The sequence below is a fragment of the Channa argus genome, chromosome 15, assembly GCF_033026475.1.
Source record: "Channa argus isolate prfri chromosome 15, Channa argus male v1.0, whole genome shotgun sequence".
Classification (NCBI taxonomy): Eukaryota; Metazoa; Chordata; class Actinopteri; order Anabantiformes; family Channidae; genus Channa; species Channa argus.
Genome location: NC_090211.1, coordinates 20,697,057 through 20,713,407, shown reverse-complemented (window position 1 = coordinate 20,713,407; position 16,351 = coordinate 20,697,057). Strand labels below are relative to the sequence as shown.

Genomic DNA, 16,351 nt, shown 5'->3' with positions numbered 1-16,351 from the left:
ATGCATCCTGTCTGTGCCTGGTCGTGTTTGCCTACAGTGTCTGTGTCCATGTCTTCTCCTAAATCTTCCATCATTCATGCGCCAGTGTGAGAACAAAGGAAGATGAGCGCCCTCCTCCTTCTCCTCCTAATGAGTCTGTGGAGGTGAAGGCGGTGGCGTTTATTACAGATGACCGCAGTTACAGCTCAGTGCCCACTAAAGCCAGCAGCTGATTGGCAGGAGGACTTAACAGGCTTTATATAATCGATGTAATGGGTGAGTTTCATCTAAATTGAACAGGAACAGTTCCAATATGGTGGTGGTGGGGGTGAGGGAGGGGGCACATCATCTCGTCGGTGACTCGTGAAGGTTGTTCAAACTTCAGCGTCCACACACACACACACACACACACACACACAGAGCGTGTCTTTAACCTGTGACCCTCGGGCTTCCATCGATCTGTTTGCCATTACCTTCATTAAGGAGTCGCCAAAGTCAGACGGCTCGCTGGTACAGGCTGAAGTATGGGAACTGACAATAGCCTTACCGTGGGACGGTGTCCATTAGACGAGGTTTAAAGCCCAAAGTGAATTGTTGCAGCTGAATGAAGTGTGAGCAGCCTGGGTGAGGTGCTGTTGTGCAGAGGGACGGACACCGTCTCTGCCTCCCAGGTTTAACTCGACATTAAAGAGGTCACGCTGTGCTTTTTAAAACATTTATTAGCTGTAACTCCACAGTTTTGATGACGGCTTTTATGTGTGAACGAATTTTATGAGCTGGCCAATCAGAACAGAGAGGCCTCAAAGAGATGGGGCTAAAATAACAGAGGTGCATGAAGGATGTTTCAGTACCACATCCACAGTACCAACGGGAAAGGTAGGCAATTGCTCGGGGCCCCAGGCCAGTAGGGGGCCCCCGAGGACTCACCAAACTTAAACTAAGTAAAGCACTGACTGTTTGCAAAGTTTGCAGTGACACTAGCAGTTGCAGACCTTCATAACAGGTCTATTGAAAAGAAAAACCAGCTGGTGAAAAGAAGAGGAGTCATCATTCTGGGAGCGAAACATAGAGGTAGAGGGAAAACGCAAGATAGTGGGAAGTGGAGCAGTGGAGATAACGATTAGATATATTAAACTAAATAGCGTTAGCTAAAGGCTGCTAGTGCAGCTGTAATTGTGGTGAAGAGACGGTTGAATAACAGAACTTCCACTGGTGTCACATTGTTTCTTTTGTTTAGTTTGACATTTAGCATGAGCTAACTTAGCTAACTTAGTTAGCAGTGCAGGCTAATGTGTCCAACTTTGCTGGACTTACCAGAAGTCAACTTGTTAGCTTAGCTAGCAGGCTGCAGATAATCAGCTAACTCGGACAATCCGATTTCTGTCACGTAAACCGATGAAAGCTGTGTCCAACTAAGCTAACTGTCAAGCTATGAATGCTAAGCTAGGAAATTAAGATGCAATACAATTTGGACAAGTGTACTATAAATCACTGTGGTGTATTACTGTAAGTTACTGTGCAGCGTGGTGTGTATTAAAACTCGCTAAACGCGGTGACAAAGTCGCTAAGTCGGCGACACTGTTTGCAGTTGACAGCAATTTATTTTCCAGTAGCGCGAATTTTAACCAACCTCTGCAAACTATGGACAAATAAACAGACGTTCTAATGTGTATTTTAACAAAGCATCTCTGAATCGTATGTGATGGTGATGTAAAGATGCATCTGAAATAATATTTGAGTTTCATCATACACAGTGACTCATGCTGGGACCATCTTCTAAATTCGATTAAAGTGAAAAGCTGTTTGCAATCGCTTCTAAATATAAATAGATATATTATGTAACTACTACACTTATATGAGAACAGTCGTCCGCTGTCCAGTGGGTTAAAGGGGGAAACTCCGTGTTGTTCTTTTATTACTGTCTCTTTTGTATCGTGTGACAAAAAACCTTTACATTTTCATCCGGCTGCATAATAATGTGCATTTTTTTGAAGTCATTCTCTCAGCCTTCGCTGTCCGTCTTCTGGCAGCACCACACACAGCGTTTGGCCAAATGGCGCCTTCAAGATCCCACCTTTCAAACAGCGGTAGCATCAATAATTATGAGATGATTTTGCAAAGTGAGAATTAGGTGCGATCTTCATTTGCACAAATTACACATGAGATTGTTGTATAATCTACATGTGTGTGACCACGACGAACACACACACACACACACACCGGCTTTATTTGTTGACCTGTGAAATCTTGCAGCTTTCCACTGACAGAACATTTACTGAAGTGGATACCAAGGCTGATGCCTTTTAGTGAATGTGAGCCTGAGTGCTCTCAGACTGTGCATCGCTCGCACGTACACACGGTTAGTGAAGGAGTGGGCTGCAAGAACACACACACAAACACACAAACACACAAGGCTCGTCCCCTCACCTCTCCGACCATGCCATTCCAGGTTCCGTTGATCTTTTTGCCGTGTTTGCCATTAGTGACCAGGTACAGGTCGTAGGTGAACTTGACGGACTTGGCGATCTTCTTCAAGATGTCGATGCAGAAGCCTTTACAGCAGCGCTTGATGTAGATCCCCGACTCCTTTGTCTGATTGCTGCACAGACACACAGACAGATGAACAGATCATTATTTAATCAAACGTGTCCTCCTGACTCAACTTAATTGTAATTGTGATTTGGTGGATCTGGCACTGTCACTCTCACACTGACAAAGTGTGAACTGAATCTACCTCTTGCTGCCTTTGGAAATTAACATCAGATGCAAGAGAAATTATTCAGTTGCCAGTTTTTCTTTTCTACTTTCTTTTTTTTCCTTCTCTACTTTAGTCACAACTGCAGTTCGTCACCACGGCAGCAGATGGACGCGAGGCTGATTTGGTGTCTCTGAGCTTTGGGACTCACATTGATTTGATCTGTTTCCGACACGGTACTGTGTTCCTCATGCAGGTCCCGCTAAGAGGGTCCACGTCTTCCACCATGACGAATGGCGCCTCCTCCAATGTCACGATGGACAGGTGGTCATCTTCCCTGTTTGCCGCCCCCCCATACAGTTCATGGCGAGGCCACACATGGTACTTCATGGACAGGGAACCGTTCTCCCATTTACCCACCTGCAGAGGAATACAGCCAAAACAAATGTGTAGAATTTTCTAGAACGCTGAAATCACATTTGCCAGACCGAAAACAGCAACGACGGGTTTTGCAGGCCTGTTATGAAAAACCAGTTCAGCTTTTACTGCTGCACTTTCGGTGATCTGTCAATAAATGCACAGAGGAAGGAGACGGGAGGAGAGAGGACTGGGACCCGGAGTAGAGAATGAGAGCAAGGTTAACATGAAGGACGAGACTGAAACGGGGGAAAGAGCAGAATTCAGATCGAGGGGAGATGGTGGCGGGAGAAACGGCGAGACGGAGAAGTGGATGGAGAGATTAACTGAAGAAAAACAAGAGAAACGCAGATTAAGCAAGGGGGGAAGTAAAAGAGTCAAGTGAGTGTGTGAGAGAGAAAGACAGCCGGAGATGGAGCTTATTCACATGCAAAATGCTGCCTCTTCTGCAGAGGAGTGTCCAGCTGTACGTCTGAAGGGCCCTCCAGCCCTTGTGTCTCTACTCCACTGAACAAGCATCATCAATTAGTCAATTTCCCCCTGACGACGGTCACATGAAACCGTACCTGGAGATTCCGCCTGTACCCTTTTCTCCACAAGTGCCCGAAAAGATGTGGGTGGAAATGGAGATGGATCATCAGCTAATTGGACAGAGTACAATGGCAGATAGGGGAGGACAGGGAGTGTGCAAAGTCAGGCTTACACACACTTGTTAAATATGTAAATGCACACACACACACACACACACACTGCACTGCACTCCAGGGAGGACAAACTTGGCAAGGCTGCCAGGACTGGACAAGACAGTGCAGGCTTCTTCTATGTGTCTGTGCAAAAAGAGGGAGTAAATGATGGAGACAGACAGAGAAAGGGGTTAGAAATCCGTGTGAGGGTAGTAACAGGGTGGTAGCGAGGGTCCTCACACCACTTTCAATGTGCAGGGGAATGAAGGGTGGAACTCATTATGATCCAAGAACAGTGCTTCAGCTGGAAGTCAAGTTAAGCATTAAACATGAGCGAGGGGGAGACATTCACCTTGTTCTGTGATCAAAGGACGGAATAGAGATTAGAAGCAGAAGTTAGAGACAAACAGTGATGCTCGCTGGTGGTGACTTCACAGGTGCATCACAATCATTGAAGGTGGTTGGTTGAGAGTGTGACTCACCAGCACCGGCCTCTACACTCACACTCGGAGACTCTGAATGTGAATGTGTTAACCTTCATTGGTTCAGAGAAAGCTGACGGCTGACGTTTAGCTTCGGCCCTTTAAGTTACACGTTCACATGTAGAAGCAGATTAAGACGTGTCATGTGTCAAATTCACGACTTTTGTATCTTTGAGTAAACTGCTTCCTACATCACAAACCAGCCACAGTATCAACATGTTTCTCGCCTAACTTCCTGCTTGTACTGTATGTAACTGTAGCCTTTGATTACAAGCATTAGTGACAAATGGAAATAACGTTTCTGCACGAAGGACAAGTTAATGCAACTAAAAATGAAAGGAAGTGGAAACTTTTTGTTCTGGGGAAAATGATGCTCTGCATTTTGGAGTCATACTTTTTTCTATATGTTGAAAGTGTTTAAAAGGACTAAACAAAAAAGGTAATTAACAGCAGTTTTAGGATCTCGGAACTACTCTGAAGTATCGCGGTTGTTTATTTGACCATCACCGGTGCCACAGATGTCAAACTGCGTAATAATGTGAAAGACGTTCGGCTTAATTGAATTAAATTAAGCAGCACGGTACATCCTTCGGTCAGGTGCGCACAACCCTGCCTTCACTCGTCATGTTTCCCAGTTTCATTTTTTGTCCCTCTGAGGAAAACAGATGCCGATATTTGGCACCGAAGCAAATGCACGTTACAGTACTTACAACGAGAGCCATCAACACAAAGAGATGAAATCAGACTGAAACACTGGAGCAGAGCAGTTATATGAATGTGACTGTAACATGTGTGATTACAGGGATCATCTTCACGGAAATAACACAACAAAACTATTTTATTTTCAATATTCATGTTTTTAGCAACTTTCAATTGTCTGTAAAGCTTGTTGAATTTCATGACCTTGTACGAAAAGTGCTATAAAACAAATAACGTTTTGATTGCTGTGCAGTACTGTGCTCACAGGATGCAGCATCACATGAATATTTTATATTTTAGCTGAAAATATTATTTGTAAAAAACGGTTTTAAGTTACAGTTTTTTTAGGGATTATAAAGTGCTTTTTTTTATTTATTGTCTTTTTTTTTTGTTTGTTTTAATCCCAGTTGGCTTCCTTACAGACAGAATCTCTTGGTGAGAGAAAACAAAAAGTAATATTTTGAAGATGTCTGGTGGAAAATAACAGGGTGATTTTATAAAAAAAAAATACTACATCCAGAACACGAGCAATACTATGAAGCAGTTAGCGTTAAAATGAACAGCTGTACTATTCTCAGTACATCACCGCGTTGCTCAAAGGCACCTTCACCAGGTTGATAAAATCTAATCAGTGCAGCGCCTGTGAAGCTTAAGGCGTAAAATGCCTAAAAAGTGAAAATCAGATGATAAGAGATGCAGATAGAAATACACCAGTCAGGTCCTGCATTTACGGCATGCAACCAACTCCCCGTCACCGCTTCCAGCAAGCGTTTACACGTGATTTCACTGTTAATAGCAGGGGGCAGATGGGTTTTGACCGGAAGGTGAAGGTGGCAGGAACATGAAGATGAAGATTTTGAAGCGTTTTAAGCAGCAACATGAACTCTCTCTCACCCGCTCCCACTGTCTCTCCTTGTTGAGCAGAATGATGACCAGCTTGGGATGCATCTGGTATCCGTCCTCGCTGAACGACAGATTACGGCCCTCAAACGTTACATTCATCAGGTACCTGTACAGGTGAACATCGAAGGCAGAGACAGGGAAAAAAAGACTTGTTGAGACGGCACATACCGAACAAATGTTTGATGTTCTACACCTTTTCTTGGTCAATGCTTCCATTTCCATAACTTTACATTTTTCATTGTGTGTCACTTTATTTCTTGAGCATTTATCGCTTCAGACAAACGCCCTTGACATTACACAAACTCATCATCTGCCAGAAAATAGCTTCCGCTTAATGTCTCAGCAGCATTTACATAAACAGACGAATGCACATTAGTCATCGGTTGCAGACTGACATTTGAGCAGAACAGCAGGTGATGGTTTTAAAACAGGACGAAGAGAAATCAACTTAAGCAAAGCATCGTATCCCATATGACGAAGGCTACAGGTGCGGTATGTTCGCCCTCGCTGACGTGACCTTGGAGAGGAAGGATCGGCACTTTGGGAAAAGGTGGAGAGGAGATCAACGCGGGGATCAACACCCCCTTTGTGCTGGTTAGGCCAGCAGCTTAGCTTAGCATCACGTTCCTATGCAACCAAACTGCAAAAGAACGTATCAAGCTCATCGTACTTGTAAACTTGAATCTGCATTCTTCTTTTTTAAAATCAACTCAAAAACAAATCGACTGGAGAGAGTGTAACACTATGCTGTAAGTGTCACTCAGGTAGCATCAAGTACCAGAAATTGAAAATGGAGGAACATCAACTACAAGCTAAACGGAGCAGGATGGAACAAAAACACAAACACACACACACACACAGATCACTGTGTGTGTGTGTGTGTGTGTGTGTGGCCTTCAGTTGGCATAGAAGAAGAAACCAAGAGAAAGGAGCATTGTTTCTGTCAGGTGAACTCATTTCACTTCGCTTCAAACACAACACACACAGATTCGTGTGGGATTCTGGTGAATGTGTGTGGGGGTGTGTATGTGAACGGGAATGTTTATGTCAGGTGAACTCAAATCACTTCACTGTCATCCCACACACACACACACACACACACAGGACTCTTAACTCTTTCACAGCCTCACCCTTTACTCCCTCTCTGTGACTGTTTCCATGGAAACACTGCCTCTAAACTGTGCTCACCATATACTAATTTTAGATGAATAAATAAATGAGAAAAGAAGGTGTGTGTGTATGTGTGAGTGTGTGTGAGTGTGTGTTGCTTGGTGCTGACGCGGTCTGTAAACACTGCACTGGGTCAGGTATCAGGACACATGATCACCAGTGAAGAGTGATGGTCTTGAGTCGTTTTCCTCAGGAAAAAGCGGCAACGCTCTAACATCACACATCACTCGCGGCTTTAATTTCAAATCATATCCTCTTTAACCTGGAACAGATCACAACTGGTACAGGAAGCATCCATCTGTGTAAGCTCTACTGTATTGTATGTACAAGGTGGTGTGTGACTTGCAGCGTGTAATATTCCAGCAATTACTCTAATGCCAGCTTCCTTATTCTATTTCCTGTATTAAATATTGATATTTTCAATGGGCTGTGACAAGCACAATCATCCAGCATCATACCATCTCATGCAGCCCCATGTGTCCGGCTAACAGCCCCATCCTGCCGAGCCCTGGCACCGATACAAAGTGCACAGAATCTGCTGCATAAATCATAAGCCATTTACAAAATGACTTGACGCTGTGGCCCCTTTAATCTTTACTGAGCAAGCTATTGTTATGTTCCACTGTGTGTGTGTGTGTGTCAACGTTTCTGCGTGTGCGCATTCTACACACCCTGACAGAAGTAACAGAGCGAAACACAAGCATATGCATGTTGCCATGGTACCCACAACCAGTGCGACTTCCGAGCCGATCTGCTGCGTTACTATGGTAACGGTAATCTCACAGAGGGTGGGAGGGAAATAGAGAGAGAGGTGGGATTCAAAGGAAACGAGGCAGGGGACGGGACGCACATTACTACTAGACCCTTTCCCTCATCTCCCGGCATTCTGTGTTCACAGGAAGGTGCATCTCCTTTCTGTCAAATCTGGAATGCATTCATAAAAAAAAAAATCCACATATAAAATACAAAAACAGGCCCCGCCCACAGCATAATACATGTCAAACTCTGTTAAATCATTATGCAGTGAAATATGGAAACTTAAATCTTCAGCTAAAATAAACTACAATAAAAACAAATCATTTTATTGAAACTATAGGTGATAGGGGCGGCTGCTCAGTTGGTAAAGGCAGTCATCCACGGACCACAGGGTCAGTGGTTCAATCCCCGGCCCCAGCTATGTGTCAAAGTCATTGAAAACCTAACAGCCCAACAACGGGCTTGTCACTAAACTGCTTGTGTGTTATTTAACCATCGTTACTGTGGTTGGATATAAATGTTTGATGCATGAACATTAGCACAGTCTCCACAATGTGATAGAGGACGGGGGTCCGCATGGCCGCTCTGAGCTGTGTGAGGCTACACAGCCCCATACACAGCAACCAGTGATATACTGTGTGCAGAAGGGGTACAAGTACACAAAGTCAATACTCATTATCTACTACAAGTATCACGACAAATCTGTTACTCTAGTAAAAGTACTAAGCAGATTATTTACATTGCCAAAGTAAAAGTACTGCACTAGCAAAACAAGGTATTTTAAACAATACTGACTGTGGTAATTATGGCAAAATTATGGCAAAGGGGTCAAAGGTCACTGTTGGTAGCGGTGGCTCTGATTTCTAACTGTTCTGACAGGTGGTTAACATCAGCTTTTATTAGTTTACAGTATAATCATTTTATAAAAAACAATATTTTTATGTTAAAGCCACCAGGTGGGATTAATTTTGTGGCTGATCACTGTGAATATTTGGCATTAACTTGCTCCTATGGACACTCAAAAACACGTGAGCTCAAACCTGCTGTGCACTTCAATAACTCCCTCTCTGTATTTTCTACAGCTACTGCATGTGTCATATGAAGGCATTAATGCCCTGCACATACTGTGTGTGTGTGTGTGTGTGTGTGTGTGTGTGTGTGTGTGTGTGTGCAGCGCGATAAGACAGATGTACACATCCACCCACCCTACTAAAGCCCTTGTTTTGATTTCCTGTTGAACCTGTCAGGTTCCAGCCGGAGCTGGAGGAGAGTGTCTCAGCTCTACTGTACAGCAGCTGAATTAAAATTCCGGCAGCAGGAGCAGTAGCTGTCTGCACCTGGCGAACGAAGGCGACCGACATTGACTGGACCCTGACAGGCAGCGTTCCAATGGCGTCTACATTCGTACAGTTGCGTGCGCAGCATTTCAGCGAATCTTCTACCCGCATGTGAGGAGGATTCCTGTTTCTGCAAACCAGAACAAAACTGTGTCACATGCTAACTCCATGGCCTGACACAGATAGATTTTAGCGCATGTTCAGCTTTAAATAATGGAGGAGCTGTATTAAAAATTAATTCCAGTTTTAATAAATTAACCCGGACATAAATTAGTCATGAATTACACTCTTTAGCAATTACTGCGCTGCAATGTACTTATTGGATTTGTAGGGGAGGAGTATATAATGCAAACGGAGAATGATAACATGTCCCATATGGCACTGTGTGCTCAAAACATACTGACGCGTGGGGTATAACTGTGCGAATGTGCCGGGAGGTGCGAATTGGTCGAGCTTGCATGTGTGTGTGTGCACATGCATGCATGGTGTGGCATCCATTTGTGTAGTCAGACATGGGAACAGAATGTGTAAACAGTCCAATGGATTGTGCTAATGGGAAGAGAGCGGCGCGATGATGAGACAGGGACAGATCCACCACCAGGAGCAGGAGAGGACAGAGGACATCAAAGTGACAAAGCACGCTCATTGTGCGGCTAGACACAAGTTAATTATCATAAAGTTAATTTGAATCAGTACAGATTCACTACATTTTAGAGCTAATTGATATTGGTGCATTGTTACTCATCTCCGGTTTTATAATTTCTCCGCATTTTGGATAAATGAGAATCAACAGCTCAAGTTGGGGAATCGAGAAAGCAACAACAAAAAAATGTGTTTCTGCAAATGAAATCTTTGTTTACCTTCACATCCATATGAGGGTGCCTGGTGGATCAGTGGTAGAGCATTGGGTTGGGATACAGAAGGCCGCGGGTTCCAATCCCACGCCGCCAGGTTTGGCCCCGCCCAGGCACCAAGGGCAACCTTGGCGCCGGTCCCAAGCCCGTATAAAAAATGGGAGGGTTGGGGCAGAAAGGCCATCGGGCGTAAAAACAAGTTCCTCTGTGGCCACTTCTGAAGGGACAAGTCGAAAGCCCTTGACCTGAACCTTCACATTCATATGGACCGAAAGGTACGAGGATTATTAATTAGCGTTTGTTGTGTGTGCTGGGAGAAGTTGGAGCAGGGCGGGTCACACTGGAGTCTGGACGATGCTCCCAGCATTAACGTTGCAATGTAAAACTTTAGAAAGTATTATGTGACACACCGTAACACTAACACTGTTCTCTAATCAGTTCTGACCAGGCTGCAACCTCAGTGAATGTTATGGTTCCAGCTTGATTTTTGATCCCTGGTCTCTTTTAACTGTCTAATGTCATAAAAAGTCTAAGTGACACTGAACGAGGGCAGCAAGGTGGTGGAGTGGGACAGGATAAAACAACCCTGACAAGGATAAACGCTCACAGATGATGGATTAAAGGATACTGAATAAAACTTACACAGACACAAACTTGTTAAATAAAAAAATATTGTCTTTGGAGGATTATTTGAATACACAAATACGCCTTTTTTTTAACTAGATAAGAATCCATTGAGATTGAGATCTCATTTGCAAGAGGCCAAGAGGTCGGCAGCACACGTGGTAATAAATATAATTTTTAAATGCACGTTACAAATAATAAGTTAAAACACAATAATAATTTAGGTATCGCATGTAGTGCAGAAGCTGAGGACGAGGTAACATTTTAAAAACACAAGCAGCAACAAACAACAAACACAAGTGGGTACAGCAAAACCGAATGCTCGCTTCGCCACTTCAGTCCCAACAATGAGGCACAACGAGTTGATAAATGTCACACGAGTGCAAAGCACAATGGCTTTTGTTTCTGTCTAGAAGTGAGCATAAATATAACGGCCGTATAAACCAGCATCATCCAGTGAGAAAACCTTCGAATGCTGAAAGAAGGCCGCTCAGCTTTGGCCTCCAATTCCCAGTGATATGTCAGGCGACTGCAACCTGTAACAAACCTCAAGACTGCAATGAGAGACATCATGTAAAGCACGCAAAGGTAAAAAGGTTGACGATACAAGTTATTAATGTGCTCTGAGGGAGAAGCAGGACATTTTACGATAATAAAACCTGTCATCCACACTCGATTTGCAGACCAAGTAATGTTTGCTTTAAGAAAAAAAGCTCCAGATCAAGTAAAAAGCCCAGATGCTTATAACTGAAAAGTAATATGGGTTTTCCTTGGGCAGCTGTTATTACTGGAGTGTTCTCTGGTAACTAACATGAGTGTGAAAATACAATGACTTTTGATTTATCTGCATTTAAAACCAATGTCAGTGTCTGAGGACCAGCCTTCTTTCCTTTCGACCCGAGAGTTCAGCACAAAGTTGTTACGCCGGATGCCCTTCCTGACGCAACCCTCCCCAATTTCTACCGGGCTTGGGCCCGTCACTGCACGGCTGGGGATGGGGATGGGCTGTTAGGGGCTCAGTGTCTTGCCCAGGGACACTTCGACCTGTTTCAACGCCGCGTTCCAACTGTATGATGTTAACCAATGGGCTCCACACAATGCACGATTTGGGAACGTAGGCCCCTCTGTGAGGGTCTGTGGTTAGCTGCAATATCCCAGGCAGCACATCCCTGACAACCGTGACTGGAAAAATCAGCCACAGTGAGAGATGAAAAGATTTAGGAGGGGAGAGAGAGAGAGAGAGAGAGAGAGAGAGAGAGAGAGAGAGAGAGCATCCTGGCCTTGTTCCAGTGAAGCTCCATCACAGACAGGTGCCTTTTTAACGCCTCCCACTCTCCTGCCCCATAAACACACACACAATCAATCTGAAAAAGCCACAAGTACACAAACAACCAGGTGGAGACCACTGCTCATTGGACACACTCATCCCTTAAGCTCGATGGGGTCAAAGTGCTGCTTCAGAGTGTTCTGCTTACACACACACACACTCACCACCGAAAGCCTCACTGATGTCACACAAGTTCAAAAATGTCCACAAACTTTAAAAGCACTCGACACCTCATGTGGAACCCGTCCACACCTGGCAAGCTCAGCGCCGCTTTTGTCAAACTCCCGATTCCCAACACCTCGCTCATCCATCTCCCCCTCGCTCCTTCCTTCACTCTCTGTGGTTTGTTCTCGATCTTCCTTGTGCTATCTTCATTTGTCAGGCTCGTACTGTAGCATTAGCCCAAATGTCACAGTGCTGGCTACAGTGGACTTAATTCACTTAGTGGAGGGACGTGTCCTTCTCTCTCGGTGCTCTGTGAAGCTCTAAGGGCTGGACAAGGAAATGCCAAGCAGAGGGATCTGCATAATATATGGATTATAAAACCAAGTAGATGACCGTGAGTAGAGAGCAGCTCATCGTTCAACAGTGAACTGTTCAATAAATATAATTTACATTATTTCCACGCAGCCTTTATTTAATCTAGACGCCTTAAAATGTGCCATAGCATGATCCTCGAGTGATTCTGCTTAGAGATTTTCCCCTTTTGATTTCAAAATTGTTAAAAATTAACTGCAGGGTTGACAACACTTTGACAAAAAGGTTGGGAACCACAGGTTTGTTTAATAATAGTTTTTAATTGATTGTTATTTGGGGTTTTTTTACTATCTTGCAGCTACAACTGAGCTTTAGAGATTGAGGCCTTGTCTTCAAGCCTGGCAGCAGCTATTTTTAACTCTTCCATTCTTAGTGGTAAGCATAGGTAACAGTGGGACCTAATTCATGAACGTGGTGCTTTAACTTGCCGTACCATCGTTTGCAGCTTGCTGTTTGAATTCTTTGGAGACGGTGTCAGCGAATCTAATCAAAGGCTTCTGATTGCCCTCTTTCTCCATACGTCTTTTATCTCTTCATCCCATGATTCAGTTAGTAGTGAATGAAATCTATCCGGCCAACCAAGCAGCCAACAAGCCAAGCAATAAGCCATTCATTGAGCTCCTGCAATATAGTCTGTGAGGCCAAATGCTAATCTCTTGATTGAACACTTGACGACAAAGGTTATCGCCAAACAAATTTAGTTAAGGCAGCGAGGGGCAGAGGATCTTAGCAGTGCTCGCAACTGATCTAATCAACAACACAGCTAAGTTGATTATAAAACTGCAGGTCTGGAGCGTAGATGATGGCTGGGGAGGAGCCCAACGGTGGAGAAAAGAGGAAGAGCAGGGGAGGAAGAGCGCGAAGAGATAAAACAGAGCAGAGCAGAACAAAAGAGAGGGCAGAGCTGGAAACAGAGAGACGAGCAAAGCACGGAGCAGCGGAGTCGAGAAGAGCAGTGCACCGCCGACGCCGACGAGCACGGGGACTTTATTCTGGGGCAACCGCAGCTGCCACTGTTATCTCAAAGCAGTCAGCAGTGGTGCAACCAAAGCAAAGCTCAGTCACACATCTAAAGACTTTACTGGGACGGACAACAAAGCTCTGCTGCAGTTTAAGCTCCGAGCCTGAGCAGAAAACATATCTATAACCCTCACGCATTGTTAATCCAACCCCCCCCCACCAAAAAAGTGAGAGCAAGTGGATATATGTGTCCTTATGTGAATGAGACCATGTGTCTGTCTGTGTGTAAATACAAGTGTGGTGGAGAAACAGGGGTCAGTGTGTTACAGTGTGCACTCAGTCATCACTGTACAAATGTAGTCCTACAATAAATACGACGACTTAAAAAGGGTTTTCAGAGAGGTGTGGATCCAGCTGGTTTGGAAGGTTTAGTGTGTCTATTATTTTGTCTACCTCATTTACTGTATATCAATGACGCTGGGAGTAATAATAATGGAGTAATGTTCAGCAGTAACAGACACTACAGCTTTCAAAATGATCATAAATCTTTATCTGTACACCTCATAATATCACTATTACTGCTGAACTGTAGCCGTCATAATAAAAAAATACTAATGATGCGCTATAGTGCATCAGGAAAGTTTTCCCAGCCCTTTTCCACATTTTGTTATGTTACAGCCTTATTTCAAAATGGACCAAATTCAACATTTTCCTTCAAATTCCACAACATGAAAGAAGTTAGTTTGAAAGTACTCATTGCTTTTGCTATGACACTGAAAATTGAGCTCTGGTGCTTCCTGTTTCCACCGATCATTGAGATGTTTGTACAACTTGACTGGGTTCCACCAGTGGGTAATTCAGTTGATTGGACACGATTTGGAAGAACATACACCTGTTCATAAGGTCCCACAGTTAATAGTTCAAGGAAAACAACGATGGTCACTCTGAAAGAGCTCCAGCGTTTCTCTGTGGAACGAGGAGAACATTTCAGAAGAACAACCATCTCGGCAGCACTCCACCAATCAGGTCTGTATGGTAGAGTGGCCAGATGGAAACCCCTCCTCAGTAAAAGGCACATGACAGCCCACCTGAAGGACTCTCAGACCATGACAAACTAAATTCTCTCATCTGATGAAACAAAGATTGAACTCTTTGGCCTGAATGCCAAGTGTCATGTCTGGAGGAAACCAGGCACCGCTCACCACCTGGCTAATACCATCGCTACAGTGAAGCCTGGTGGTGGCAGCATCAGGCTGTGGGGATGTTCAAGATCGAGGAAAGATGAATGCAGCAATGTACAGAGACGTCCTTGACGAAAACCTCTTCCTGGACCTCAGACTGGAGCAACGGTTCAACTTTCAAAAGGACAACTGCCCTAAGCACACAGCCAAGATAACAAAGGAGTGGCTACGGGACACATCTGTGAATGTCCTTGAGTGGCACAGCCAGAGCCCAGACTTGAACCCGACTGAACATCTCTGGATAGATCTGAACATGGCTGTGCACCGATGCTCCCCATCCAACCTGATGGAGCTTGAGAGGTACTGCAAAGACTGGGAGGAACTGCCCAAAACTAGGTGTGACAAGCTTTGTAGCATCATACTCAAAAAGACTTGAAGCTTTAATTGGTGCTAAACAAATGGTTCAACAAAGTATTAAGCAAAGGTGGTGAATATTTATGTACATTGGATTTTTTATTTTTAATACATTTGCACAGATTTCAAACAACCTTCTTTCACGTTGTCATTACGGGGTATTGTTTGTAGAACTTTAAGGAAAATAGTGGATTTGATCCAAGATTTGAGTGGTCTCTGACTTTTGTTTCACCACGTGCCACGGCGTAAAAATCATTGGCCACCGCTTTCAGAATCTTCTACCACGGCCTAAAACCACGAATAGAAAGCAGGTTTTTTTCTACACAAGCAATTCAATTGGTGTCCTGAAGGATGACTGACAATCCTCTTTACACACACTACCACACACACACACACACACAGCTGGCCTTCACACTCCGTCTCTCTTTGACATGATAAAAACATACATACAGCTACAGCAGGCCGACAACGTGGCACAGGGGGGGAACTGGCCCTGAATATAATACAAAACTGAGCGCTGGAGCACAGCACGACAAGGGCTGGTTCACCGCCTCAAACGCCATTGGGACCAATTAGTGCGCAGAGCAAAGTGCGGCCGAACGCTGCTCTTCAAAACCAGTTCAAAAGGCCTGCTGCCGACACAGACAGCTGAGGGGGTGGGCTTGCATTTTCCTGAGAAAGGGGCATGTGAAGCGGGTGTTTGTGTGTGTGTGTGTGTGTGGAGTGCATTATTACATAAGGGGAGGATGATCACAGTGTGCAGGGGATGAAGGTGCCAGCATCTGCTGCACCCATAGTTGTGCTGATCTGTGTGTTGATGCAGCACCACCTGAACCTGTGCACTTTTTTAAAGCTGCTGCACGTTAGCATCATCAATCATTAGCACGTGCATTTGGAGACATGACAAAGAATCTAACGTTCGCTTGCATCTGGAGGTTGAATGGTTGATTACAGACTTATCTTACAGAGCACGAACAACGTCTCTAGTCATTCTCAAGTAAGTTAAATATATAAATTAACTCGTTTCTAATAATTTAATATTTGTTGGTTAATACAACACACAATTTTAAGATGCTTGAAGTTTAAAGTTGTTCTCAAGTGAGAAATCATTGAATGTGATCATTATTGAGTTTTAATCCATTTAGCCACTGTGTCTACAAACAGAACTGGAGTAAATAATCCTCAGCGGCATCTAGAAAGTACTTAACTTAGACAGTATGAGTGTGACAGTAGGATCTAATCCTGTGTTTTCGCTTTTAACGTTTGGGAAGTTTAATGATTTTGATGTTGGTTATTATTATTTTTAAAGTTCTGTTATGGTGTTTTAGCTCCA

The 16,351-nt window shown here is 44.1% G+C and overlaps 1 protein-coding gene across 5 annotated transcripts in view; it reads right to left on the bottom strand.

Annotated features, from left to right (window-relative positions):
* The window catches only part of grin2ba (glutamate receptor, ionotropic, N-methyl D-aspartate 2B, genome duplicate a), a 113,726-nt gene that overhangs the window by 24,564 nt on the left and 72,811 nt on the right, over window positions 1–16,351 (bottom strand). For all 5 annotated transcript variants that reach the window (XM_067477482.1, XM_067477480.1, XM_067477484.1 and 2 more), the window contains 3 exons: window positions 5,850–5,964; window positions 2,886–3,094; window positions 2,407–2,578 (listed from right to left, as the gene is read on the bottom strand). In XM_067477482.1, coding sequence (XP_067333583.1) covers window positions 2,407–2,578; window positions 2,886–3,094; window positions 5,850–5,964 — 496 coding nt within the window. The remainder of the gene's footprint in view (window positions 1–2,406; window positions 2,579–2,885; window positions 3,095–5,849; window positions 5,965–16,351) is intronic.